The sequence below is a fragment of the Lissotriton helveticus genome, chromosome 8, assembly GCF_964261635.1.
Source record: "Lissotriton helveticus chromosome 8, aLisHel1.1, whole genome shotgun sequence".
Classification (NCBI taxonomy): domain Eukaryota; kingdom Metazoa; phylum Chordata; class Amphibia; order Caudata; family Salamandridae; genus Lissotriton; species Lissotriton helveticus.
The window spans coordinates 1022280838-1022308689 of NC_136069.1; the positions used below are offsets into that span (position 1 = coordinate 1022280838).

The 27852-nt window shown below is 45.4% G+C and overlaps 1 protein-coding gene across 2 annotated transcripts in view; it reads right to left on the reverse strand.

Moving 5' to 3' along the window:
* Window positions 1-27852, reverse strand: part of OFD1 (OFD1 centriole and centriolar satellite protein) — a 635354-nt gene that overhangs the window by 535081 nt on the left and 72421 nt on the right. For both annotated transcript variants that reach the window (XM_078657861.1, XM_078657862.1), the window contains exons 3-7: window positions 22025-22225; window positions 21869-21937; window positions 21753-21783; window positions 19518-19625; window positions 10859-10995 (exon numbers count right to left, since the gene is read on the reverse strand). In XM_078657861.1, the coding sequence (XP_078513987.1) occupies window positions 10859-10995; window positions 19518-19625; window positions 21753-21783; window positions 21869-21937; window positions 22025-22225 (546 nt within the window). The remainder of the gene's footprint in view (window positions 1-10858; window positions 10996-19517; window positions 19626-21752; window positions 21784-21868; window positions 21938-22024; window positions 22226-27852) is intronic.

Here is a 27852-nt window from a genome sequence, read left to right on the forward strand (position 1 = left end):
CTTAGGGATACCCAGCTTTAGCAGTGCTGCTTATAAGAAGGATCACTCTAGCGAATCAAACGCTTTTTCAGAGTCAAGTAGTATAGCCATGGCAGGCACATCGGTATCTATTCCATTAATGACTGTGAAGACTGTGCGATGGTTTATGGATGTGGATCTATTCGGAACGAAGCCGGATTGGAACGGGGAGATGGTTGGGTCAACCAATAGTGATAATCGTGTTGCCAGGACTTTAGCCAAAATTTTATAATTAAGGCTCCCAGTTTTCCGTTTTTACTAATTGTTACAGAACAATACAGACTAGTTATTTTCCTGTCTGCATTTATTTTTAAATACAGAAAAATATGGAAAATTGGCCTTCTTTGAATGATTTTTTTCTACTGTCAGTCATGAGTGCCAGGTCCGTAAGTGTACAGATTGAGAGGCAGAAGAGATGAAAAAAGACAATAGATTTCTTAATTAAGCTTAATTAAAGGCAGATCTACAGTAATTTATGCTATACTACAATGCAAGTGTTTTCAGATAACGCTATTGCACTGTATACTCCTAAAACGTAAATGTGGAGAAATACACAATGCAGCTTCATTTATGCAGAAAACACAAAATAAAAATGGATAAATACAGAAAAATTATTAAAAATAAATATGGATAAATACAGAAGGAAATGTTGAAAAAATTAAATACCATAAAACCGGGAGCCCTATTGATAATCCTGATTTAACAGCGATAGTTGTGGACATGAGTCACATCGATTAGAGGGTTTGCCCAGCTTCACAAGGAGGGTAATGACGGCCTCTAGCAGTTGACAGGGGAAGCCGTACGTGCTCGAAAGATTCAGCATACACCTCCAGCAGATGAGGAATTAACAATGACTTATATGTTGTATAAAAGATTCCAGTTAGGCCATCAGTGCCAGGAGCACGAGTTCCATTAAGATAGTCAATGTTCTGTGACAATTCATCTGCTGTAATAAGCGACGTTCATAAATAGACACTGAAAGTCTTCAAGCCAGACCATCGCTACCTCCACAAGATAGTCAGCGAATACTTCTTCCAAGGGGGAAACGAGTGGCGTATTAACGAGAGTAATAGGAAAGGAGGGTGACGGCTATATCAGCACTGCACGTAAGTGATACGCCATCATCAAGTTGCAGCTGCGAATGAAGGAGGATTGATGCTGAGGGCGGAGGAGCCTGGCCAGTGTCTGGCCCGGTCTCGGACCCTCAGCGTACATTCTTGCACGTGCATATTTGCTAAGATAGTTAACTTCGCGAGCAACATGTTCCTGAAATTCAGCAAGAAGCTTTGCTCATTGGTGTAATAAAGGTGGAGGATCTTCTGTCAGTGCACGCTCATCAAGATCTCGTAATGCACCTTCTGTGGACTCAAGGTCTTGGCGGATAGATCGCAATACCCCGGCCTGTTTGACGATACATATGCCCCATATATATAGACTTTGAAAGATTCCCAGAGTGTCTCATAATGCGCTATGGATCCCGCATTTAATTGAAAATATTAGATTATAGCATCTCTGACGTCATTTTGGAACACGCTATCGAGTAGAGCTTCAGCTGGAAAACGCCAGGGCATAGATGAACGTGTGACACTGGGGCTAGAGAGAGTCAACAGCACGGGTGAATGGTCCAAGAGAGTAGGGGGGGGGAGTTGTTACACTGAGAGAATTGATCAGTAAGCTGGTGGATAGATACCAGTGATTTATGCGGGACCAAGTCCTGTGGGGAGCGGAGCAGAAAGAGAAACCTTTGTATGAAGGATGAAGAGTGTGCCATGCATCTTTTAGTAGTGAGGAGTGCAACAAGGTATTGAGTGTCTGAAGAGTGTGTGGCTTGGTGGCCTGTCCAGGGCCCGTCATATCAAGGGTTGGGGTCAATCTAAGATTAAAGTCACCTCCCATTAGGATGGAATCAATAGAGAGTTTAGAAATATGTGTAGCGATAATAGCGAAAAATTCTAGTATGTCTGTATTTGGTGCATAAATGTTGATTAGGAGTACATGCTCCGCCCCAAGAGTGCTGGCCAACAGTAGGCAGTGACCCTCCGGGGCCACTATCAATTTGTACGTCTGAAATGGTACTGTCTTGTGGATCAGTATGCATGTTCCCATGAAATATGTGTGGTAGCTAGCAAAGAGGTGGTTGCCCCCCCAATTAGAGGCAAGCCGATTGGTAGAGTTGGGAGCAAAATGGGTCTCCTGCAGTAACAACATCTGGATCATGTGTCGTGTAAGGTATGATAACACCGGCCTTTCCTTACAAGGGTTAGCAAGGCCTATCAAGTTCCAGGACATACATTTCAACTCCATCACCTGGGGACTTTTAACCGTTGGTGTCGTGTAGGCCAAGAATATAAAATTGGACATGTAGCGTTGTAAGGGCAAATGTCAATATGAACCACAATACATTCATTCTCCTGTAGAAAACGGTTATAAAACATGGAACGCATAACAACCCCTATCCCCCACCACCCACATTGGATAGTAACCCAACCAGTATCCAGTGAATACCATTATATCCCCAATAAACAGGAGGAGATCTCCTTGGGGGGAGGCAACGCTTGAAGAGCCCGCTGCCTCTGGGTGATCTACTGCTAGATAGAATAAATTAAGTTAATCACAGCCAGCAAAAATTAAAATTCCTTGCAGCGGAGGCATGGTGTTGAATCAACTTCATGCACAGTAGGCATTCATGGCATTGGGCAGCAGGCCCAACAGTGTTTATGGGTCAGCAGATGGAGGGTGCGAAGAGGCAGGCGCTTCTTGGCCGATCGGAGAGGGGGAGCTTGGTTTGTGAAGCTTCCAGAAATCCATCGGATCATCGGGTGATTCGAAAATGTGAGGTTTTCTGTGAAAAAGGAGAGTGACATGCCCTGATGGTGAATAGGTCCTTTTTAACAGGCTAGACAAAGAGCAACGTCGCGGTCATGGTAATTTAGCAGCCGGGATATAGTCAAACGTGGAGGAGCACAAGGAGCTGATCTCGACTCCAGGGCTCTGTGCGCGCGTTCAACTGCAAATGTTGTGGAGAAGGCATCCTTGCTGAACAAATCCACCAGTAGACGTTCCACAAACCTACCCATAAGGACCTGTGTTGGTTGTTTCAGCCATACCGGCTATGCAAATGTTGTTTCAGAGTGATCGCGCCTCGAGATCCTCTGCCTTGGAGGCTACCATCTTTAGAAGTCATTCGGTTTGTTCCAGTCTTTTATGGATAGTACGTTGGGCATCCTCAAATTCTGATATGCGTTGTTCAGCAGCCTCTATACGGGTCTTGTGGCGTTAGATGCAGCCATGCATATCATCCAGGCATACCGCCAGGGCATCAAATCTGGTGTAGATCGCTTTAAAGTCAGTTTACAGTTCCGCCATAATTGCTGCAAATCTATCGGGTGGTGAAGGTTCCAACTGTAAATGAGGAAAGGGGGTGTCCACATGGTGGGCCGTCATTCCCCTTGCATTGGGGCGTCTTAGTGGCATCAAAAAAGAGTTGGCACTGTTCAGGGTCACTGCGCCCCATGATGAAGCAGGGGAAGAGCGTGTCTCAAAGAGCCAGGAAGGAGTGGGGCTTGTAGTGCATGAATAACTGTATGATATATGGCGCAGGCCAGGGTTCAGAAATATTGTACTAACTGCTCAATCAGGTTGATATATTGACCCAATTACCAAGCTGCAACGGGCCTGCGCATTGGGAGACGCATTTTGTAGCACCACAAAGTCACCAGTATCACAATTTATTGCATCCTACCCATTAGGTCCCTGGATTTATGAGGCCTACAACCCCCAGCGTTGTATGAGGATAGCAAGACCATGGTGCAGGTGGGCGATATGCGGCACAATGGCAATCAGATATAGAAAAACAGTCTCTCGCCAATGAAAAGAGCAGCGTCTTCTGTTATAGGCACTTCATTGCCAGATGCTGTCTCCTGGGGGGGGATCAGCCAGCTCGTGCTTGGTGGAATCAGAAATGTGCAGAAGCCAAAACTGGGGACGATGTACTCACCGCTGCAGCCCTTCTGTGAAGTATTGCTCTCACTCGGAAATGCCGTAGGTTCTTCCTCGTATCTGCAGGCCTACCGCCACTCCGGTCTCCATTTGTGGTGCAGCAGCTCAGCCAGCCAGAGACCCTGCCCTCAGGCTCACCCTCGGCCCCTGAAGCTGCGGGCCTCCGAGGGCCGCGTGGAATCCCGGGCAGCGAGGGCCGCTGCTCCTCCACCGCAGTGTTTAGCCCACCATTATGCGGCCCAGGATGTTCCACGGTCCGGAGGACATCTCCGTTCACCGTTTCCAAGTCCGAAACATTGATAGAGCGGAGCTAAGCTGCCGATGGTCCGCGGCGGCTCCAGAGCTTCAGCATCAAGCTGCCAACTTGGCACTCGGCTCGTCCACGCCCCAGCTTTAGAGGAAAAGTTAATTAAATAAAACACTGAGACCTTATGTCACTCTTATGTAAGGAATATGCTACTTACCAGTATGCATCTGTTCTTGGCATGTAGAGCTGCAGTGTTGTACATTTAGCAATAGATCGCCACCTGGTGTTGGGCTCGGATGATTGCAGGTTGTTGTTGTCTTCTTGGAAAAAGTCTTTGTAGTCACGAGATAGGTGACTCCTCCCTTGGACAATACTGCGCATGGTCATCGACTCCATCCTCAGATTGTTTTTCGCCATGATGGGAAATGATGGAGTTAGTAGAAGTAAAGAGAAAGGATGTCCATGCGTGTGCATCTAAGTAAGATGAGTACTGGATACAAGTCCCGGGGAGGCGGGAGGGCATGTACAACTCTGCAGCTCTACATGCCAAGAACAGATGCATACTGGTAAGTAGCATATTCCGTTCGAGGCATATGAGCTGCAGATTGTACATTTAGCAACGATTGTGCAGCAGTGTCTCCCCTAGCGGTGGTCGCTTGTATCCGTTGCAGCATACTGAAATAGTGTTTTAAGGACAGATTGGCCTACTGCAGCTTGCTGCTTGGCTTGCACGTCAACACAATAGTGTTTAGTGAAGGTGTGTATGGTAGACCATGTTGCTGCCTTACATATGTCCTCTAGTGGTATGTTTCCTAAGAAAGCCATAGAGGCTCCTAGTTTGCGAGTGGAGTGCGCTCTAGGAGGAACCGTTAGTGTACGTTTAGCTTTTTGATAGCATATTTGAATACACTTTACAATCCATCTGGCAATTCCTCCTTTAGATATGGGATTGCCTTTGTGTGGGGAAGAGAAAGATACAAATAGTTGTTTTGTCTTTCTGAAGGATTTAGTCCTGTCTGTGTAATATAAAAGAGCTCTTCTAACATCTAGGGTGTGTAAAGCCCTTTCCGCAACAGAGACTGGTTTTTGGAAAAACACTGGTAACTCTACTGATTGGTTAAGGTGAAAAGGGGTAATCACTTTTGGCAGGAATTTTGGATTAGGTCTAAGAACCACTTTGTTAGGGTGTATCCGAAAAAATGGTTATTCTATTGTGAATGCTTGTATTTCCCTAACTCTTCTGAGAGAGGTGATGGCAACAAGGAAGGCAGTCTTCCATGTTAGGAATTGCAATTCACACTTGTGTAAAGGCTCAAAAGGGGGTCCCATGAGTCTTGTAAGGACAATGTTCAGGTTCCATACTGGTGCAGGTGGTAACCTAGGTGGGATTATTCGTTTTAATCCTTCCATAAATGCTTTTATCGCAGGTACTCTAAAGAGAGATAGGTGCTGTCTATTTTGTAAATAGGCTGCAATTGCTGCTAGATGCAGTCGTATGGAAGAATAAGCCAAGTTGGACCTTTGTAGGTGTAGAAGGTAACAAATAATATTTTGGATGGAAACATCCAATGGATCAATGTGATTGTTGTTACAGAATATTGCAAATCCTTTCCACTTAGCAGCATAACATGCTCTAGTGGTGGGTCTTCTAGCTTCTTTAATTATATTCATACATTCTGGTGGTAAATTTAAGTAGCCAAACTCTAAGACCTCAGGAGCCAGATCGCCAAATTCAGTTGGCTTGGTTCTGGGTGCCTTATTTCTTCATGGTTCTGTGTTAACAGGGATGGCGTGAGCCATAATTTCTGATGTGGAACCAGTGAGAGGTCTAGTAGTGTGGTGAACCACGGCCGGCGTGCCCATGTGGGGGCCACTAGTATTAGTTTGAGAGACTGTTGTCTGAGCTTGCGTACTACTAGTGGAATGAGTGGGAGAGGCGGAAAAGCATACGCAAATCTGGCTGACCAATTCATCCATATTGCATTCCCCTCCGACCGCGGGTGTGGAAACCTGGCGGCGAAGGATGGGCATTTTGAGTTTTCGTGGGTGGCAAACAGATCTATCTGTGGGTGCCCCCACATTTAGAAGAATGGTTGTAGAACCTGCGGGTGCAACTCCCATTCGTGAATCTGTTGTGATTGACGACTCAACAGATCTGCTATCTGATTGTGAATTCCTGGAAGGTGCTCTACAGTCAGGTGTATGTTTTGAGGGATGGCCCATCTCCAAATGTTCTGTGCAAGCTGGGACAGTTGCAGAGAGTGTGTCCCCCCCTGTTTTTGTATGTAATACATAGCTGTTATATTGTCCGTCCGGATTAGAACAGCTTTGTTTTGTACTTGTACTTGAAAAGTCTTGAGTGCTAGGTAAATCGCTAGCAGCTCTAAATGATTGATGTGGAGCAGTTTTTGTTGGCTGTTCCATTGGCCTTGAGTGGTATAGTGCAGGAGATGGGCTCCCCATCCTGTGAGGGATGCATCTGTTGTCAGCACTATTTGTGGAATAGGTTCTAGGAACGGCCGTCCCTTTGTCAAGTTTTTGGTGTTCCACCATTGCAGAGAGCGATATGTACGGCTGTCTACCAACACCAGGTCTGTGAACTGACCTTGAGCCTGATTCCACTGTTGTGCTAGACATTCTTGTAGTGGGCGCATTTGCAGTCTTGCGTGAGGAACTATGAAGATGCAAGACGCCATCATGCCTATTAGTTTCATGAACACTCTGGCTTGAAGGGAGTGTTGGCATTGAAAAAGGGAGACCAAGCTCTGAATGCTTTGAATCCTGGCTTGACTGGGATAGGCTAGAGCTGATGATGTGTCTATGGTAGCTCCTAGATATTGGTGAACGTGCGAAGGCTCTAGGTGCGACTTGGTGTAGTTTATTGTAAACCCTAAGTCGTGTAATGTTTGAATCGTTTGTTTTGTGTGTTGTACACACTGGTTGAACAATCTTGCTTTTATGAGCCAGTCGTCGAGGTAAGGGAAGACATGTATCTGTTGTCTTCTGAGATGTGCTGCTACTACTGCTAAGCACTTTGTAAACACTCATGGTGCTGTTGTGACTCCGAATGGAAGGACTTTGAACTGATAGTGTTGTCCTTGTATGACAAATCTTAGATACTTCCTGTGCGCAGGATGTATAGGAATATGCAAATAGGTGTCCTTTAGGTCTAGTGTTGTCAGAAAGTCTCCCTGCTGTAGTAATGGGAGTACTTGTTGTAAAGTGATCATGTGAAAATTATCTGATTGAATGTAGTGGTTTAGGGGCCTGAGGTCGAGGATCGGTCTTAATGTCCCGTCCTTTTTGGGTATTAGGAAATACAGGGAGTAGACTCCTGTTCCTTGTTCCTGTAAGGGGACCTCTTGAATAGCGTCTTTCTGTAGAAGTGCTAGAACTTCCTGTTGAAGCAGTGTTATGTGTTCTGTGGACATTGGACGCTGCCTGGGTGGTATGTTTGGGGGGGTTGCTGTGAGTTCTAGGCAGTAGCCATGTTGAATAATTTGTCTTACCCACCTGTCTGTTGTGATGGAATCCCAGACAGGTAGGAAATGTGATAATCTGCCCCCTACAGGGGTGGAATGTTGTAGGGGAGGCAGAGGGAAGTCACTGTTTGGGAGTGGAAGAGGAGCGGTTGTTGTTGTTACCTCTACCTCTTTCCTTATTATTGTTTCCTCTGTACCCTCCTCTAAAGTAACCCTTATTAGAGGGGGTTTGTGTATGGGTTTTAAAATATGACGGGTTATCTGCGCCGGTCTGCTTGGAGCCTCCTCTATAAGAGGAGCGACGAAAAGAACCTCTAGTCTGGGTAGATTGTAATGCACCCATAGACTTAGCAGTGTCTGTGTCCTTTTTCATTTTTTCTAGTGTATTATCTACCTCTGGCCCGAACAACTGGTTCTGATTGAAGGGCTGGTTGAGGATGGTAGTTTGTACCTCTGTTTTGAAACCGGAAATGCGTAACCATGCATGACGTCTGGGGATAACACTGGTGTTAACTGCCCTACATGCTGTGTCAGCTACATCTAGTGGGCATTTAATGGAGGCATTAGATATTAGTTTGCCTTCCTGTAAGAGCTCTGCTGCCTGATCTTTGCATTGATCTGGTAGATGTTCCATTAACTTTTCTAGTTGGTCGAAGTGAGCCATATTGTAGCGTGAGAGTAAGGCTTGTTTGTTTGCTATGCGCCATATGTTTGTTGCTTGTGCAGCAATCCGTTTCCCTGACGCATCAATGATTTTTGATTCTTTGTCAGGCGGGGGTGTGTCACCAGAAGTCTGGGAATTGGCTCTTTTACGTGCATTTGACACTACTAAAGAGTCCAATGGTAGAGGTCCCTTAATGTAGATAGGATCTGCTGGTGTTGGTCTATACTTTTTCTCTATTCTTGGATTTAGTACCCTACACCTTACTGGATCTTAAAAAATCTCTGGAGCATGTTTAATGAACCCTTTGATCATAGGTAGTATTTGAGTAGATCTTTGTGACTGCTCAAAAGTGTCTAATAAGAAATCCTCCTCAATGGCATCAGAGTGCATTGGTACTCCGTGGTAAAGTGCAGCTCTGTTTAGAAGATGATTGAACCCAATACTATCCTCTGGAGGGGAAGGTTTTGTTGGGTAGTACTGAGGCTCAGGGATGTCTGGTGCATTATTTGGTTGGAAATTATATGCATCATCTTCCTTGGTATATTCTGGGTTGACATCTTCATCCTCATCTAAGGGGTATGTATGTGTCTCTGGTACATCATCCCCCCCACCTAAGTCATACTCCTCGTCAGTGTGGTGTGATGATGCAGGAGATTGAGCAGGAGAAGTTTTAGGCTCAATATATGGAGTGATAGGAGAGGAAGAAGGTGAAGGAGAAGAAGGGTGCATTGGAGATGTTGCACAATACTTTTTGGCAGGAACCACAGTTGGGAGTGGTGTGTCTGCTGGTCTCTTTTTGTGTGGAATTGCTTCCACATGTCCAGTTTTTGGATTGATAAAGACCTTTTTCTGCTTTGGATCTGGTCTAAATAGTTCTTCCTCTTGTATAATCCTCTTCTGCGCCGATTTCTTCGGTGTCGATAGTGGTTCTTTATTGTTTTTTGTCTTAGGAGGAGTTATTGAGTCCTGTGGCAATTTCTTCGGTGCCGAAGGTGGTTTAGGCTTGTGTGTATCAGGCCATGTGGTCTTTGGTACCTTTATCAAAGATTTCGGCGTGGAGACAGGTTTTGTTGGGCCTGTTGCGCCGGAGTCTATCTTCCCGTCTTTGTTTTTGGAGCCGGATGGTTTCGGAGTCGAAGCTTTCGGTTCCGTTGCTGTTTTTGGTTTCGGCACCGATGCCTGTTTAGATTTGGGTGCCGAAGAGTCTTTGGGCGCCGAAGGGTGTGTTAGCTTCGGTGCTGAAGAGTCCTTCGGTGTCGAAGGATGTTTCGGTGCCAATGGAGGAGGTGGAATTGGCACATGTGTTTTTTTCGGTGCCGAGGCACCGGAAGGCGTAGTCTTTTTCCTCGGAGCCGAGCCCGAAGGCGGGGCATTGGAGGGTAAATTTCGGTCTCGACTGGGCCCCAAGGGCGGAGTGCTGACCGTTGCCTTTGGTTTGGGCAGTGTCTGTTGTGCAGGGGCAGAGGTACTCACGGGTTGTCGAGATGGAATCGAATCGTCCGAGTCCTCTGCTCCCGATATGATCTGGAGATCAGGCGAGTCTTCCTCGGCGACGAGTGGAGCCTCGTCCTCGGAGATATCTTCGAGTGGGTTCTCGTCCTCAGAGACGTCTTCTTCGACGTTCTCCTCCTCAAAGATGGCCTCCGGTGCTGGCGCTGATCTCCTCATCTCGTGTCGACGGGCCCTCCAATCCCGAAAGGTCTTTTTCGATCGGAAGGAGGCACAGGCTGTGCAGGTCGACTCGTCGTGTTCTGGCGAGAGACAGAGGTTGCAAACCTTGTGATGGTCGCTATGAGGGAATTTTGCTCGACATATCGGGCATCTCTTAAATGGAGTTCTGTCCATGAGGCGTAGGCCGTACGGTGCCGATAGGCCCAACGGCCCGCGTCGACGCACCGGGATGTAGCTGGTGATGTCGAAAAGTGTCTTCGATGTCGAAAGTTGTTTGTCTAAAGTTTCACGCTTCGAAAATGCCGAAAAGAGTCTTTTCTAGCCGGAGCGGAAAACTTTCATCCGAACCCAGTGGCGGAAAAAAACAATCTGAGGATGGAATTGATGACCATGCGCAGTATTGTCCAAGGGAGGAGTCACCTATCTCGTGACTACAAAGACTTCTTCCAAGAAGACAACAACAACCTGCAATCATCAGAGCCCAACACCAGGTGGCGATCTATTGCTAAATGTACAATCTGCAGCTCATATGCCTCGAACCTCTTATTTCTGAATTTAAGTGCTAGGTTTACTCTATTTAATGTCCACCCATTTGTGAAATCTATGTTATTATGTATCCTCTCATTCAAACTTGTACATTTCCTCTGGCTTATACTACATGCAGACGAGCAATGCATAGGGGCGATCTTGGCACATCTAGGTTAGTTTCATTAGTGCAAACTTCACATATCTATTTAGCCCAGCGATCAACATAACTTCTCAATGTTTTGCTCGTACCTTTTGAGACATTTCTGCCTGGAGCTGCTGCTCAATTTCTTTGCGATACACAGCTAGTTTTCCTTCCAAAGATTCAAATTTCTGTCGCTGGGGGTAAATTCCCGCAAACTGTTCATCAATTAGCTGCAGCTTTTCAACTGAAACATGAACAACGACAAATGACATAGAAACAGATTAAACTGCAAAGCTATTCAAAAACTTTAATTGTCAAGGAAATACAATATCATGAGATAAGTAAAAAAAAGCTACTGTCATCAATTTGGCCAGCACGTTATAGGGGAAAATTACTTAGCTAAACCCTTAATGTTCAACTCAGTTTATTATTGTGCATATGTAAAATGATTTGCACTTTTATAGCCTGAAGTGGGTATACAGCAGTGCAGACGTAGCTTGTCACGTTAGTATGTGTGCATCAGGAGAGGACCATGAGTAAATTCTCACTTCAAGTACAGAAAGATGTAGGGTCTGCCAACACACCTCTAATTCTGCTATTGTGCAGCCCAACACATGCTATCCTTGTGAGAGAGTTCACACAAGTGACTCACATTCAGCACACAGAGACTAAGCATCACCATTGTGTGTTGTAGACAATAAAAGAAAGCCTGTAGGGAGACATGTAATGCCTATATCAGGAGGATGATACCTCCAGCTGGCCCGCCACCTTCATATGGTCATTACACTCAGAACATATGTTATAGGTAGGTGAATGCAGGAGAACAAAGAGCAACTAGTACCTGCACATTCATTAGGGGACAGACTGTGCAGTACTCTGTGTGCAGTAAGCAGCTGGCCCACACAAAAGGATCACAATATCATAATGTATTGTGTGAGCTCACATTTTGTGACGTTTGTGTAGTTCAGTATAGTACACTTTTGAAGAAGACCAATGAGGCAACGTTCGGGTGAGACCCATCAAACCAAAATGAGGAAAAATAAACATTTACCTTGGGACGGACTGACTTTCTGGTTTGTAAAACAAAACAGCCACAAACGGTCGGGACGTGATTGGAATTTAAAACAAAAGGCTGCTATCACAGACAGGAATGAGTTGCTGAAACCCTAAATAGCACGAGTGTGAACACACATAATGGTTTCAATGTACACATTAAAGGCATTAATCAAAACATTAGAAGCTGCCATTAATAAAACCACTTGAAGCTGATCCAAGAGGAGTATAGTGGAAAAGACACTTATAGTAGATTATCATAGTTTTTCATTAAGCACAATAAAACTATTTTTAATCTCTGCTACTAAATGCAGATTGGAAAAAACGCCCAAAAAAGTATCAAGCAGGCTATTGTGGGTACAGCTAACCAAGCTGTGCCTCCACTATATGTATTTCAATTCAGTGACATGTGATGTGTTTGTCATGAACCCATAAACAGGAGACAAGATTAAACTTCAACGGAAGAGGGAGCTTTAATATAGAATCCAATTTAATGAACACTGGAATGCACTAAAGATTACATGCTTAACTCTGCAGCTGTCCACCATATATTGGAAATTAGATACAATATGTCTAAAATTCAGAAACAAACTTTAGAGGTTGAGGATGATGATGAGTAGTGATTTATAAAGGGCAACAGATTTTTGGAAGAGTGTCCCAGCACTAGGGCTCACAGGCAAGAAGTTAGACTTTAACAAAAAGCTGTGTTCAAATTTTTCTTAAAAATTTGTTCAGAACCTACAAGACGAATGTCAAGAGGAAGCTTATTCCAAGAAAAAGGCCCCAAAAGGAAAAAGAGCGGCCACCTTTCCTGGAGAGATTAATCCTAGGCACCACTCCCAGGACAAGATTGGAGGAGTGGAGTTCCCTAGTGGGATAGAGAAAATGTATTCTTGTTGCAAGATACTGAGAGACTAAACGATAGAAGGCTCTAAAGGTCAGTACAAGAATCTTGAACAGAATTGGTTTCTTAACTGGGAGCCAGTGAACGGAGAGGAGATGCAGGGAGACCATAGTTCTCATAGGAAGGTTACGAAGAGGACAAGAAGTGAGGCATTTTCAAGCCAGCATACAAACCAATCAAAAGGAGAGTCAAGGCCAAAGAGAAGGAGCACTGTCTTATCTGCATTACACATTACGGAATATGCGGCCGGCTGAATAGCAATGCACCTGGCATCTTCTTCATCACAGAGATCTGGCTCAATCCCTCATTGACTCTTGACATCGCTACGACAATCCCAGCGGACTACAAGATCGCTCGATAGGACAGCCTTCACAAGCCAGGAGAAGCACTCGCTATCATCTAAAAGGAATCCATCAAATGCTCAACATCTACAGAGACCACCACACTATTCCTGGAACACCTGCACTTCAAGCCGCAAATCTCTAAAAACGTCACCTTGAACAGAACCCTTACCCACCGACCAAGAGTCACCATAACCAACCTCATCACCAACTTCATTGTACTGCTCACCATCAACTCTTGAGCCTACATTCTCCTTGCTGACCTCAACTTTCACGTGGAAGACCAAAATGACTCCTGCTTCACAGCACACTTGGAAAGCTTAAGCAACCTAGGACTCGCCCAGCTTGTCCCAGAACCAACATCACAGGACACACATTGGATTCTATCTTCACCACAAGCAACAGCATCAAGTACAACTCCACCACACAACTCACATGGACAGATCACTCCATCATCCACTTCGAAGTCAACACAGCTCAAGTCAACACTCTGTCCAGGTTCAGCAGTCCAAGTTGTAGCTGAGGTAAAATAATAGAAGCAGACTGGCTCAGGGCCCTAAGCACTGATCAATTTAGTCCCACAGACAACCTCAACAAGACATCAACAACTTCAACAACTGGATCAAGAACTGTGCAGACTCCCTTGCACCCATCAAAACCAACAAGCAGAGTAGATCAAACAAGCAGCCCAGGTTAAACACAGAAGACCTCCTAGACACCAAACAACACTGGAAACAGCTAGAAAGGAAATGGAGAGCCAGCCACGACAGCACAGACAGAACTACCTACAAGGCTGCACTCAGACGCTATCACCAGCAAATAACAGAGAACAAAGATAAAAGTATGAGTGGATGGCATTGAAGGACGCTCTACCTACTGCAAGGAGATTTTCTACATCATTAAGGATTTCACCTCGCCCTTAGCCACTGTCAATAACATCGCTGCCTCCCAACAACTCTGTGACAACCTAACCAAGGTCTCCAACAGCAGAATCACAAATATCTACAGCAACTTTGCACACCAACCCAAACCCCAGAGAACTCATTGCTAACCTACCCACTACCAACCAAGACAGCCATCTGACCGAATGGACAACCCTCAGCAGAAACAACACAGAGGCAGTCATGAGCCCCAACGGACTAATGCCCCCACTACATATACAACCTGGCAACATCACCAATAACCACCACTCTGACCCACATCATCAACACCTCCATCACATCCGCCACTTTTCCAGAATAATGGGAAATTGCCGAAATCAAAGCCATCCTCAAGAAACCCACAACTGACTATAATCAACTGCGCAACTTCCGACCCCATCTCTCTGCTCCCCTTTCCAGCCAAAGTGATTGAGATGGCTAACAAACAGCAACTCGCAACCCACCTTAGTAGCAGTAGTTGTAGAAAAACTTTATTCGGTCTTTTACAACCATAAAAGTATACAAGATAAACAACATACAGTTCGTTAAAATCAGAAAATAAAAAATAATAAAATAACATCCAACCCTGTAATTCATAGCTGTCACAAATACAATCCAATAGGTTCAGTAAAGCATGTGCAAATGGTATACTGTGCATAAGGTAATATTTCGATATTCTATACCAATTTATTTAGGCCAGTGGTCCTCAAAACTTTTTTTAATTATTTTTAAAAACTTCTAAAAACACAGTTCATTATTTAACCTCATTAAAATTCATATATTACACTCCGCATTCCTTTTAACATTCCATTGCCCATTGGCCACATAGAACTATGAAGTATGCAGGCTCAGTTCTAATCGCATTGGAGAAACTCTTACACTTTTTGTATGTACTTCTTATGGCACAAGCTATGTCTAAATGAATCTCTTCTGTTAGGTTTACCGCTTGCGTCCTATTTATAATGTCGTACTTAAAAAAAAAAAACAGACATAAAACACTCTTCGTAACTCTAAAACCTTCTGGCAATCCAGTAATATATTTAGGATATCACATGTTGTTCCTAAAGTGCAGGTGCATTTTCCCTTACTGTTTATCATCAATCTTTTTACCCCGTTATTCTCATAACGTAGGTTTACCCTGAATCTTAACCTGAACACTTCTCTCCTTAACCCCTTGGATGCTGATGACGGCCCCCAGCCGTCATGCATCACGGGGCTCGTGTGCTGATGACGGCTGGCAGCCGTCATAAACCCGCCCACTCGCGATTCTGCCGCACAGGCGCAGAATCGCGGCCGCGCCCAAGGGGTTAACCGACAGCTAGGTAGCCTGTCAATATAAGGAAAATGATGTTCATTTTGCACGCTGAGGCCATGTAGAGAACTGAGCTTTTCCTCAAGAGGTAATCTTGGTCCTGTGCTCGAGAAATGTCTTTTCGCAGGACCCTAAGCTCACTCTTATTGATCTTAATTTGGAGGGACTAGGGGCACAGCGTGAGCTTTATCATGCGACACGCAGTAGTGAAAGTGGCTCTGATCCCTTATGCCCACGTTAGCTCACTCTTTACAATCTTGTTTCTCACCATTGTGAGATTTTATAATCACCTCCAGCTCCCAGTCGCTGCCAGAAATATAATAGGGCCATACAAGCTGTTATACCCCATGAGGTGATTCCCAATTCTAGTCTCACTGCTTGAACCATTGACGATTTAGGCAAGGAGAATAGATTTTTCAGAGTGTTTCACTCCTCCAATGAAGCACTTCTGCACCATATAAAAATTGGGGTGGTACCATTGCTGAGTATGCTTTTAGGACCAGTCTATCGGACATTTCGCCATACGCACAGTTAAATCTTTTTAATCCCTTCACTAAAGCAGATGCCCTCAGTGTTAGTGCGTAGAGGTGAGTATGCCATTGCAGGCTTCTCTCGAACCACACCACAACCCATCTTGAACTTCACCATCTTCTACGCAACCCTTAATCATGATTCACAAAGAACCACACCACTAAAATGGTACTTATCACGGCCACTGACGACATTCGAATCCTCCTGGACCGAGGAGAAACAGCAGCCTCAAACGTGCGCGACCTCTCTGAGACCTTTGACACAGTCTCCGACAACATCCTCATCAGAAACCCCCAAGAGATCGGCATACAAGGATCTGCTCTTAAATGGTTATGATCCTTCCTCACTAGAAGAACCAAAAGTGTCAGGCTGTGAACCTTCACATCAGAGACCAAGAGATTGATACGCAAAGTGTCACAGGGATCGTCCATCAGCTCCACCATTTTCAAAATATACATGACACCGCTCGCCAACATCATCCGATCACAAGACATCACTGACATCTCCTATGCCTATGGCGCCTAACTCATCCTCTCCCTGATTCACAAGACAACCACCACCAGGACCAATGTCACCAACTGCATTACCATGGTAGCAGAATGGATGTCAACCAACTGCCTGCATCTCAACTCTGACAAGACAGAAGTACTGGTCTTTGGCAACGATACCTTCCCATGGGACTCCACCTGGTGGCCGTCGGATGTACGACCAACACCCACACCCACAGAGCACGAGGGAAATCTAGGGATCATCTTAGACGACAAGCTCAGCTTGATGGTACAAGTCAACAAAGTGTGCACCTCCTGCTTCCACATTCTACACATGCGACAAAATAACTTCAAATAGTTGCCCCAGAACACCAGAAGAATTTGTCTCCAGAAGGCTGGACTACGGCAACACTCTCTACACTAGAATCTCCAAACAACTCCTACACAGACTCCAGACCATCCAGAACACCACTACAAGACTCATGCTCGACCTCACATGCTGCACCTACATCATACCACACCTCATGAAGCATTACTGGCTCCCAATTGACAAGCGCAGCCAATTCAAACTTCTCACACACAAATAGAAAGCCTTACACAGCACAGGACCAGAATACCTGAACAGCCACAGGCACTTACACTGACACTTACTCTCTGGCTCACTCTCACTCACACACATTCCCCCCATCCGCAAAAGCAAAACTGCAGGTCGCTCATTCTCCTAAATTGGACCTAAGACATGAAACGACCTCCCTCAACACATCAGAGCCTCCTCCTCATTTCGTGAGTTCCGCAGCACAAAGACAAAGACATGTCTCTTTGTATAGGTATCATAGGCACCTTACACCTACATAAGCGCCTGGATACCCTCTCGGGTGATTAGTGCATTTGATGTGTTCTGTCACCTCTAGAAGAACAGTCTCTGTACTCAAATTAGGCCAAAACCCAGACTGACTGGGGTGAAGGAGAGCGATGGACTCCAAAGAATAAGAGAGCTGCTGATTTACAAATTTCTCTATAATTTTTGGCAACCAGGTAGAGAAATAAGTCTATAATTAGCCTGTGTGTTAGAATCAGCCAAGGATTTTTGCAAAATATTTGTGCCTGCTTCCAAGCTAAATGTACGACTGCAGTGGCAAGTTACTCATTAAGTAATTTGGTCACCATTGGGTTGATCACATCGGCCCAAGATCAGCAGTTAAGTGGGGCACAGATCAGAAGGGGAGCCAAATTTAAGGTCGCAGATAGCAGCTATAGAAACATCCAGGGGGTTGGGACCGAAGGTAGACAAAAAATATTCTGTATCCTCTGTCACTACAGCAAGAGGAGATGTGATCACGTCATTCAAAGAGGCTGTGACAAAATTAGATTGTATTTCAAGAATCCTATCATGAAAAAAGGTGGTAATTTCTCACGCCATTCTAAAGAAGGGGGTAAACTTCTATTACAGGGAGTAGGTGCAAGAATTTTTTTTATGATCCTCAAACACTCCTGTGATTTATTTCCTGCGGCCTTAATTCTCTCACCAAAATAAGCTTTGTTGGAAGACTTAACTGAAGTATATTTCCTTATAATTGTCCAGTAAGCGGCTTTACCTTCCTCACTGCAGAGGAAAGGAATTATTTTGTCCTGTATTCTCTAGTATCTTTTGCCCAAAACCTGGTACCAGTCCTCAGCAGAAGGCACTAGGTAAATGACATTTAAACAATTACTTGCAACAAGAGGAATATGGAATTGCTGTTCCTTAAGATGAAGTGAAGTAGAGTGTGCCAGAATAACATCGCATGAAATTCTGATATTTCTCTTGTGAAAAAGTGGATTAGGAAAGCAGACAATTCACAGGCATGCATTGTGTAGGTTTTCTGGCGTTAGCCATTTAACTTTGAGGAATCCATCCTCGTAATACTTTGATGCAAGTAGAGGTTTTCACAAAGTGTTGAAAAACTATTTTATGCAACCCAAATGCAGCAGTCCTTTAGAATTCATTTACCTTAACATTAGTTTAAGGCTACAGAAGTATTTTTGCCCTTTCACACCAGCATCTAAAAGGGGCCATGTATAAAGACATTTGTGTGCCTTTTTAGCATTAAAGGTGATGAGTGGTAGCAAAAAATGTACCTGTGATCAAGGCTAGGAAATGACAACTCGGGACTTTTATAACAAACTCTTTGGTATTTTTGATTATATTACTTTTAATATTATTAAGGCTATCACATCAATTTATGTACACCAATTTATTCTGTTCTCATTATATTTGTCTAAAGAACTTTACACAGATGATTTGTTTAGACAATGTGCTCAGGCTTGCAGAATTTTAACATATTATACCTCCCCCCCCCATTGTGTTTGCTGTCTCCCGCTTCTTACATGGTATGTGGCGCAGAAGGACTACCTTTTTGACAAGGACCTAATTGAAGCAGCCCCCCTTTAGTATTCCTATTTCTTTTACTCCCCCTTTTTTTATAACATTTTGATATCTTGGGACAAACTTGTGGTTAAATATTTTTTTAACTGTTAATTATTTATGGTTTTTATTATCGTGCTTCTATGTATTTTATCTGTACTTTTATGGTCCACGACCGAAATAAAGTTATCAAATGAATGATTTGTTTACAAGCATCATATAGACAATTAGGTTTTTGATTTTCCTTTCGGTTGTCTAATTGATTAATTCAGTGTTATGATGCTCTATGAATAGCTACTGACAATGCTATCAACTTTGATTCTTCAAACATACAGGTTATACAAAAGCGTGTGCATTCATATAGTGAATTGATGAAGTAATAACATGACAGGATGTACTTCGCTTTTGGTTTGCATGACCTTACCTACAGACTATTGTGCTGTCTCGGCAGGTTATAAACTCTCCATGATAGTAGCATGATCGCAGTCCATCACTTGTCAAATTATTGTTGTCAGATTGTTTCAAGAGACAATTACCAAATAATTATAGATTTAGAGGCTTTCTTTGGCATCGGAGTCAATTTCTTGTTTTTATGGGATAAGAATCATATTTAATGGATTAACTCATAGATGATAGTGAAGAAAGGGCTTATGAGTTTTTTTAAACTTTAAGAGCATATAGGACCATGCAGTGAAACCAGTGCAGCGACAAGGGAAATAAGATTTTTCTATACAATTGTATATGTAACCAATGACATTACTATAAAATAATTTAGGCTGCAGAAAAAAAAGACTGTGAAACGTGGCATCTTACCTACTGATTCTTTATACGGCGGTGTTGAGATTGTCTGCGTGTCTACATCTCGACTCTCTTTTTGCAGATGATACTCTGTCAACTCCATTAAAACATGGAGAAGAATCCCTGGGAGATGTGGAAGATGAGGTGGGACCATTTGTGCAACCAAGTGTTCATATTTCATGGAAACAAAATGATAATCATACAAAATGAATGGAAGATTAAAACATTGTGTGCAAGATACATAAACAAATATGATGTCCAATACTGACAATTTATAGGGCATTAATAGAACAACCAGTTATTGATAATTCAGATTTTGTCTCATTCATCTATCTCACTGCATCACTGACTTTATGAATCATCAAATTCATAACATAAGCAAGACGTGATCCAACCAGGGATTTTGCAGAGATGAATGTTCAACTTGTTAGTACACTAATCATTGGCATACTGCTTCTTGCAAGGATTCCTGTAAAGTTAAATGCTACTAAAAGGGAGGAAAACAGTGCATGTATTCATGGAATCATGAATGCCTCGCTTTGTATGATTTCAGCAAAGGATAGATGAGAATTGATCTTTTCACCTCTGGCGACCTTACAGTGTTTACATGCTCAGCCAAAAATAACACTTATTAATAGCCCACCAATACGAAAGCATCTCTGGTCTGTCATCATTCTCTAAAGGATTGAATAAGGGAATCCGTTTTATGCTGGTGCCCTGCTAGAACTCACGATGCCACAGAACTCAAGATGCCAAAGCAGGTGCACATAATAACTGCCAGGTATCTCTTCACAAAGAAACACATATAAACCAATCCCCTACAGCTATCTCTCTTGTGGAAGATAATCCACCTCTCACCTCGATCCACAGTTCCAAGATGGCAGAGACTGATTGTTGCAGGTGCTAGGTGTGAAGGTATCACAACTATTCACATAAGTATTGTATGATGTGATTAAACAAATCTCTCGCTGTTTAAATAACTTTCCTTCCTTGTGTAGGAGTAAAGGATTTAATGAGTAATTAAAATAGATAGGTGAAGAGACCTAACACAAGCAAAGGGTTTAACCAAAACTTTCTAAGTTGAGAGCTGAATGATCCAATCTGTAGGCACTAAAGTGAACTGTAAAGCCACTGGGAAGATGGTCCTTGGGAGATGTGGAGTGGAAAGCACACAAAATAGAACAGAGACAAGCATATCACCGAGTGCTGTGGTAGGGGTAGCTAGGTGACAAAAAGAGAATCGGCAGGGAACATGACCCCATATTTCATGGTAAGTGAAAGAGGTTCGAATGACACTAATTGGCCCCTATCACCGTGTACAATTATGCAGTGGTAAACTGCACACAAAGGGTAGGATGTGTGTAGGTTGAGGCAAGATATACGAGAGTTTGTGAATGGCCACAAACCTGTGAGTTTGTTGAATTTAACACTCTCCTCTCTAACCTTTCTGGGGTGGGAGAAAGACAATGAAACACCCCAACACTTTGTGGGGCTCTCTGGCGAGGGGCTTACCTATAGTGGCAAAAGGTTTCCATTGAAGAAAAAACAGGGAAAATGTACTATTGCACAGTAGGGCTGGCTTACCTAATGCAGAATTGTACTGAATGGCAGACAACGTGCGCACATGATAACATTTACAGTGGTATACCCGGATACCTAAAATTGTTGCAGCTTTCCAGGTATTCTCCTGCAACTTTTTGTGAATTCCAAAGAAATATTCCAAAGAAATATTTTTATTGGGGCAGATATACTACTTTTGTGTGAATTAGGCCTCATGGAGACATGTCACAAAAGCATTTATGAGCAGGAAATAGTACCACAAGAGTATGTTTTTACATACCCCTACCTTTGTGATCTCGTACTTCCTATTTGCGCAAAGAAAGCACAGTCCTGTTTGTACTAGGAGTATATGAATATTCCCAATTTATTTCCATTTTAACATTTTGGAATCAATTCATAGAGGCATGTAGGAAGTTGTCAAAGGTTTCTGAAGGAGTACCGCTTGACTTGCTTAAAAATGCCTGTTTGAATTGGACCCTTAACGTTTAGGGCTATCAAAAAAGATCCATTGATCAAGGTGCAAGACAATGGTGTGTTGTACCTTTTCTTCGACCTCTACTTAACCAATAGTTATAAATAAGTCACTGGTTGGTCTACTCAATTAAAAAACAGATACTGAGATTACAGATCAAGTATTAACATATACTTAAGAAACAACTTTTATATTAAGAACATTTTAAAAACCTGTACCTCGTCTGTTCTCTTGCTGATTGTTTGAGGTCTGTGAAAACAAAAACAGTGATTAGCTTCTATTCAGGATGCCTATGTTGATTAATTAAAAATGCTACAATTAATCAGATGCTTACCAAAGACTTGTACAAACGAGATTTTGGGTTGACTTTCATTAGATGCAGAAGATCTTGTACAGTAAAAGCCTGTTTGGGAAAATGAAAGAAGAAATATAAAAAACTACCAACACTTGAGACAAGAAGTGCATGCTGACTAACGCAGATTGCACTCACCCGCTCTTTTTCCAGGCCACATTCTGGGTAGAACACGGAGAGTGTGTATTCATAGCCAGCGTTACGCAGATGATCAGCCACCAGGCTGTTCGATGCCCTGAAGAGCAGTGAATCTCCTTCGAGGGACCCTGAGAGCGGGTGAGGTTCTCCACCTGATCCTGGGTTTTTCAATTCACGGATCAGCTGATTGCGCAGCTGAATCTGTCAGAGTAAAAAAAAAAAGGTTTAGAAAAAAATAAAACACACACACTCACTCACTCTCTCTCTCTCTCTATCTCTCTCTACCCATTGCAAACTGAAAGAACGTTATATTTGCAAGTCTGGTGATTTGTGACAATGCACCTTGAAGACTGACTCTTAGCACTTTAAAATAAAATATTAGTTTCTCATAAAACGGAATGCATTTTCCTCATTTCATGTCAGAATGTTCCCACAGGAAAAGACGAAATAGCACACTTAAATGTGCACACAGTACAGTATATTGACAATCACAAAAGTGGAACACATGGAAACATATTGTCCATTTGTTTTAGGTTACTTCCAATTATGAGAAGTAAATCTCTGATATAGAAGTTCCTCAATGATGCATCAGTCACCAAAGCAGCCACACAATTTTAATTTTGCATCCATGGACAGCTTAGCACATTTATCACACTCGAGGCCAGATGTATAACCATTCATTTTTGCGAGTCGCAAATTGTGCCAAAATGCGACTCGCAAAAATGAATGTACAACAGTGTCTCAGGCACTGTTTGCGATTCCCAATGGGGTCGCAAAATGCGAGGCTCATGAATATTAATAAGCCACTCGCAATTTGCGACCCCATTGGGAATGGCTGGCCCTCCCAAGGATCGTGGTCTCCTGGGCTCAACAGACCTCCATGTGGAGGAGGAGCTTCGCGCGCACCCAAGATGGTCACGTGAGCACAGGGCTCCCGGACCCTCGCCACCTCCATCGACTATCCTGTAATTTATCCTGATTCGGACGACGGGTGTTTATTGGCACAGTTCTACTGCTCATTTATTTGTTCCAGCGAACTTTTTTGGACTTCGGGGTCCAGAGCTACAGCCTGTCGCAGTTTTCTGGCCTGCTCCAGGGTGACGCCCCGCGCTATCTTGTCTCGCTTGCCGTCCAGTAAGTGAACAACAACGGACTGCCAGACTTGCGTGGGCTGGCGATAGCTTTCGGTTTCGATTCCTGTCCGGAGCTCCACCTGACTTTGCAGGTTCCGTGGACGGCCGGACGCTCCTACACCCTTGGTCTCTCCGTTCCTACTACCGATCTGTAGCGGCTTCCAGATCTGAGACTGGCACCACATTTGCCCTTTTGGTCCTACATTTGCCTCCGCAGTCACCATTTTCACCCGTCAACAGGCGAACCGTACGGGTCTAGGATCCAAGATGGCCACCAAGCCTGAGGGTGGGAAGCGCGGGCCTAAATCGGGCGTTCGAGGGAGTGCTCTGCAAACAAACATTATGGACCAGTACACTCTAGCTAAGGGATCGCCGGGAGCAGTAGCTAAACCCTCGACGACAATGCCGGAGGACTCATCGATTGAAGACGAGCCCTCGCTGCGAGATCTCATGGGTGCCATCACCGGTATGAAGGCCTCATTGGGGCAACAATATGAGGCCTTGACTCTCAAACTGGATACGGTGGCGATTGATGTCAATCTGATCAGGGCGGACTTGGCGAAAACAAACGAAAAGGTCAAATCCCTGGATCTTCAGACCTCTAGCCTGGTCACCGATGTCTCTGCATTGCAGGCTGAAGTCGGGAATCTGAGGAAAGCCAATGATTATTTCTCGGGGCGCCTAGAGGACTATGAAAGCCGTGCCAGGCGCAATAACATCCGCCTGATTGGGGTCCCGGAATCATCGACTGCTGCCTCGACGGACCTACTGGTGGAAGACCTGGTGCTGAATCACCTGGCGCCCAAGGGTCTCAGCAAGTTCTTCGCTGTAGAACGTGCACATAGGATCCCTGGCGGCACACCTAAATCGGGTGCAAACCCTCGACCCATTATTGCGAGGATCTTTCATTTCCGGGACAGAGACGCTATCCTGCAGGCTTCGCGGCAGTCTGGTCCCATTGCCTTTGAGAACTCTACTGTCAGCTTCTATCCGGACTTTACACAACAGGTCCAGAAACAGAGGCTGGGGTTCCAAGGGGTCAAGAAGAGACTCCGGGAAAGGTCTATGAAGTATGCCATGCTCTTTCCTGCCCGTCTGCGGGTGGTACATAGGGATCGTACTTTTTTCTTCGACCATCCTGGGGTCGTGAGTGACTGGCTTGACACGCTACCTACGGATCCTGAACCTTTTGAGGACTCTGGCAAGTCGGTTCGGGCGGAAGGTGGCCCGACAGAGCAGGAGTAGCTGTTGACTTTGACCCCGTACCCTTCCCGTTGGCTTTGAACTGTGCTATGTTGTGTTCTTAGTGTTTGCAAGTAATAGTCTTTTTGGGGGTGGGTGGGGGGTGAACGGGTCCTTTCTCCTCCTGGGTTTTCTTTTCGTAGACTAGTTGGGTGGTTGGGCGACAGGCACACTGCAAGTTTATGGGGCTCTTTGGTCTTCAGCAGGGGTGCGGGTGGGGGGTATAGTTGTTTTGACATTGTTGGGGGAACTGGGTTGTTTGTTTGAATTTTCTTGTTACTTGCAAGGCGAGGGAAGAGCGCAATCCTGTTTTTTGCAGTCACTTTGGGTGTGGGGCGGGGGAGGGGCTGAACACGGGGATGGGGGGTAGGGGACTTCGGTTATTGTGTTGGAACGTAAACGGGTTGGGGGATGGGATTAAGAGGAGGGTGGTGTTGCAATTGCTGAAACGTTTGACTCCAGATGTTGTTTTACTGCAGGAGACTCATTTGCTCGGCAACAAGTGCTACGCTTTGAATAGGCGTGGTTATCGCCTTGTGGCGCACTCGGGTTTCACTTCGGGCTCTAGGGGGGCGGGCATTCTGGTTCGGACCTCCCTCCCATTGGCCATTGATGATGTCATTCTGGATGATAAAGGACGATATGCCGCCATTGTGGGGCGCTGGGAGGGGAAGGTTCTTATTTTGATTTCTGTGTACGTGCCCCCGGGCCTCCAGGCCACCACATTTGCTGATCTGAGTGGACTTATCCTGGGTCTCCCCGAGGGTCTGCTTTTGGTTGGGGGTGATTTTAATGCGGTGGTCTCGGGGATGCGTGATCGTCACCCTCCCAGGGAACTGCCGAAGGCCCAGACTTGGTTGAGTGACTTCCTGGAGACGCTGGGGCTCACTGATTGCTGGCGGTTGCTTCACCCGGGACAGTTGCAATATACCTATCATTCTGGTGCTCATGGTAGTCTCTCGAGGTTGGACCACGTATTACTGCCCTCGGTCCATGCATCCCTCATACGAGAAGTTAAACATCTGGCACGGGGCATCTCGGACCATTCTCCTCTTTGGCTGGTGGTTGATGCACGGCAGGGTTCGGCGGGCCGAGTGGCTCCGATCAACCCCTGGTATTTGAAGGACCCCAGGGTCAGGGATGAGCTGGTTAAAGCACACGATTGTTATTTTGAGGAAAATGTGGGCTCTGTTTCCTCCCCTAGTTTGCTTTGGGAAGCTTACAAGACGGTCATTCGTGGCCAGGCCCTCTCACTGATTGGTAGCGTGAAGTTGGCCAACCGCGCTGAGATGGTTCGACTTGAGGGGGAGGTCACGGCCCTGGAGGAGCGCTTGGAATCTGGGGTTACCGCTGAGGGGTTACACCTACTGGAGTTGAAGCAACATGAATACAGGGCTCTGGTCACTGAAGCTGCTAAGGAAATGGGGAGGGAACAGCAGGGACGCTTGTATGATGTGGGTGATAAGGCTGGGAAACTGCTTGCTTGGTTGGATAAGAGGGAGAATGCAAGTCGTGTCGTCCCTGTGATTGTTGCGGAGAATGGGGAGTGTTGTAGAGACCCTGTTGATATTGTTGCATGTTTTGCCGATTATTTCCGCGAGGTGTACTCCCAGGTGTCTGATCGCTCAGAGCAGGACTCCTGCCTGCTATTGCGTGATATTGCACTTCCCCGATTGTCTGACATTGATAGAGATGCTCTGGATGCCCCGCCTACTGTGGACGAGATTGCCGCTGCTGTCCGTTCAGTCCGATCCGGCAAGGCCTCGGGCCCTAATGGGCTCCCCATTGAGCTATATAAACTGCGCCCGGATTCGCTGGCTCCTCATCTGCGCTCTATGTTTCTTGAGTCTTTGGAGGTGGGTTTTCTCCCGCCGGACCAGAGACTGGCCACTATTGTTGTCATCCACAAGGATGGTAAACCTCGGGATCGCTGTGCCTCTTTTCGACCCATTTCGTTGATTAACGCGGAACCTAAAATCTTGGCCAGGTTGCTGGCGACACGTTTGGCGACCGTTATTGGGGAACTGGTTCACCCTGATCAATCCAGCTTTATACCGCATCGTAACACGGCGCTTAACCTCCGAAGGTTGCATGGCGTCCTGGCACGGGCCGAGACGCTGCGTGAGCCCGCCATCTTGGCGTCCTTAGACGCTACGATGGCGTTTGATACAATAGAATGGCCGTATTTGTGGGCGGTTCTTGCTAAGTTTGGTTTCGGTTCGGAGTTCGTTCGGTGGGTCAAATTGCTTTACGCCGGTCCCATGGCTCAGGTGGTGGTCAATGGTCGGGTCTCTGCGCCCTTTGCACTGAGCAGAGGGACGCGACAGGGCTGTCCCTTGTCCCCCTTGTTGTTTGCTCTCGCCTTGGAACCGCTGGCGGCCTGGTTGAGGTGGGAACCGTCCCTGAAGGGCATTAGGTGGAACTCGGAGTTTGAGGACCGTGTATCTCTCTACGCTGATGATATTCTGCTTTATCTTACATCACCCCGTACATCCCTCATTGTGCTGTTTGATGTCTTAACGTCTTTCCGCAAAAACTCGGGTCTTGTCATCAACTGGTCGAAGTCCTGTGTATACGTCCTGTCGGGTGCCGCCCCCCTTCTGCCAACTGGTTGTCCTATCGCGATTGTGAAAGATGGCTTTAAATACCTAGGCATTTTTATCTCGCTGAGCCCTGCACTGCGGTTTGACCGTAACTTACTGCCCCCTCTTCAGCGCCTTCGGGCAGATGTGGTCGCTTGGGGGAAACTTCCTCTCTCTCCCCTGGGTAGAGCGGCATTGTTTAAGATGATGTCACTGCCCCGCTTCCTCTACGCGTTGCAAAACACACTTGACGTCGTCCCGGCTACATACTTCCGTGAGGTTGAAAGTTTACAGAGGCAACTGGTGTGGGGGGGTAGGCCCCGGATCGCCATTGCTAAATTGTCGCTCCCGTGGTACGACGGTGGAATTGCTTTGCCCGATATCCGTCGCTATTATTGAGCGTCTCAACTGGGGGCGATAAATCATTGCATGTATGGCCCTTTGCCGAATCCAGCCTTCGAGATGGACAAATGGTTATTACCGGGGGGCGACTTCAATAGAGCCCTCTACTCGAAACTCACCCCTCGCAACGTGACGGGCCCCACCAGGACGGCTGTCCAGGTGTGGCGACATGCTTCCATGGCGCTTGGGTGGACTGGTAAATTGACTCGTGCCACCCCCTGTACGCGTCTGATAGACTTGGCTCACTTTGGCAGTTTCGGGGGTTCGATAGGTGGGACTTGATTGGTATCAGCAGGATTGATGATGTTTGGACTACGGGGAGAATGAAGACGTTTGAGGAATTGAAAACCGAGTACGCTTTGAGCGATCGTGAATTTTTTCGCTATGCGCAGGTCCGCCACGCGGTGCTCTCGGTCTTCCCTTCGGGTGTGGAGATACCGGAGTCGTCCCCGCTTGAGGACAGGGTACT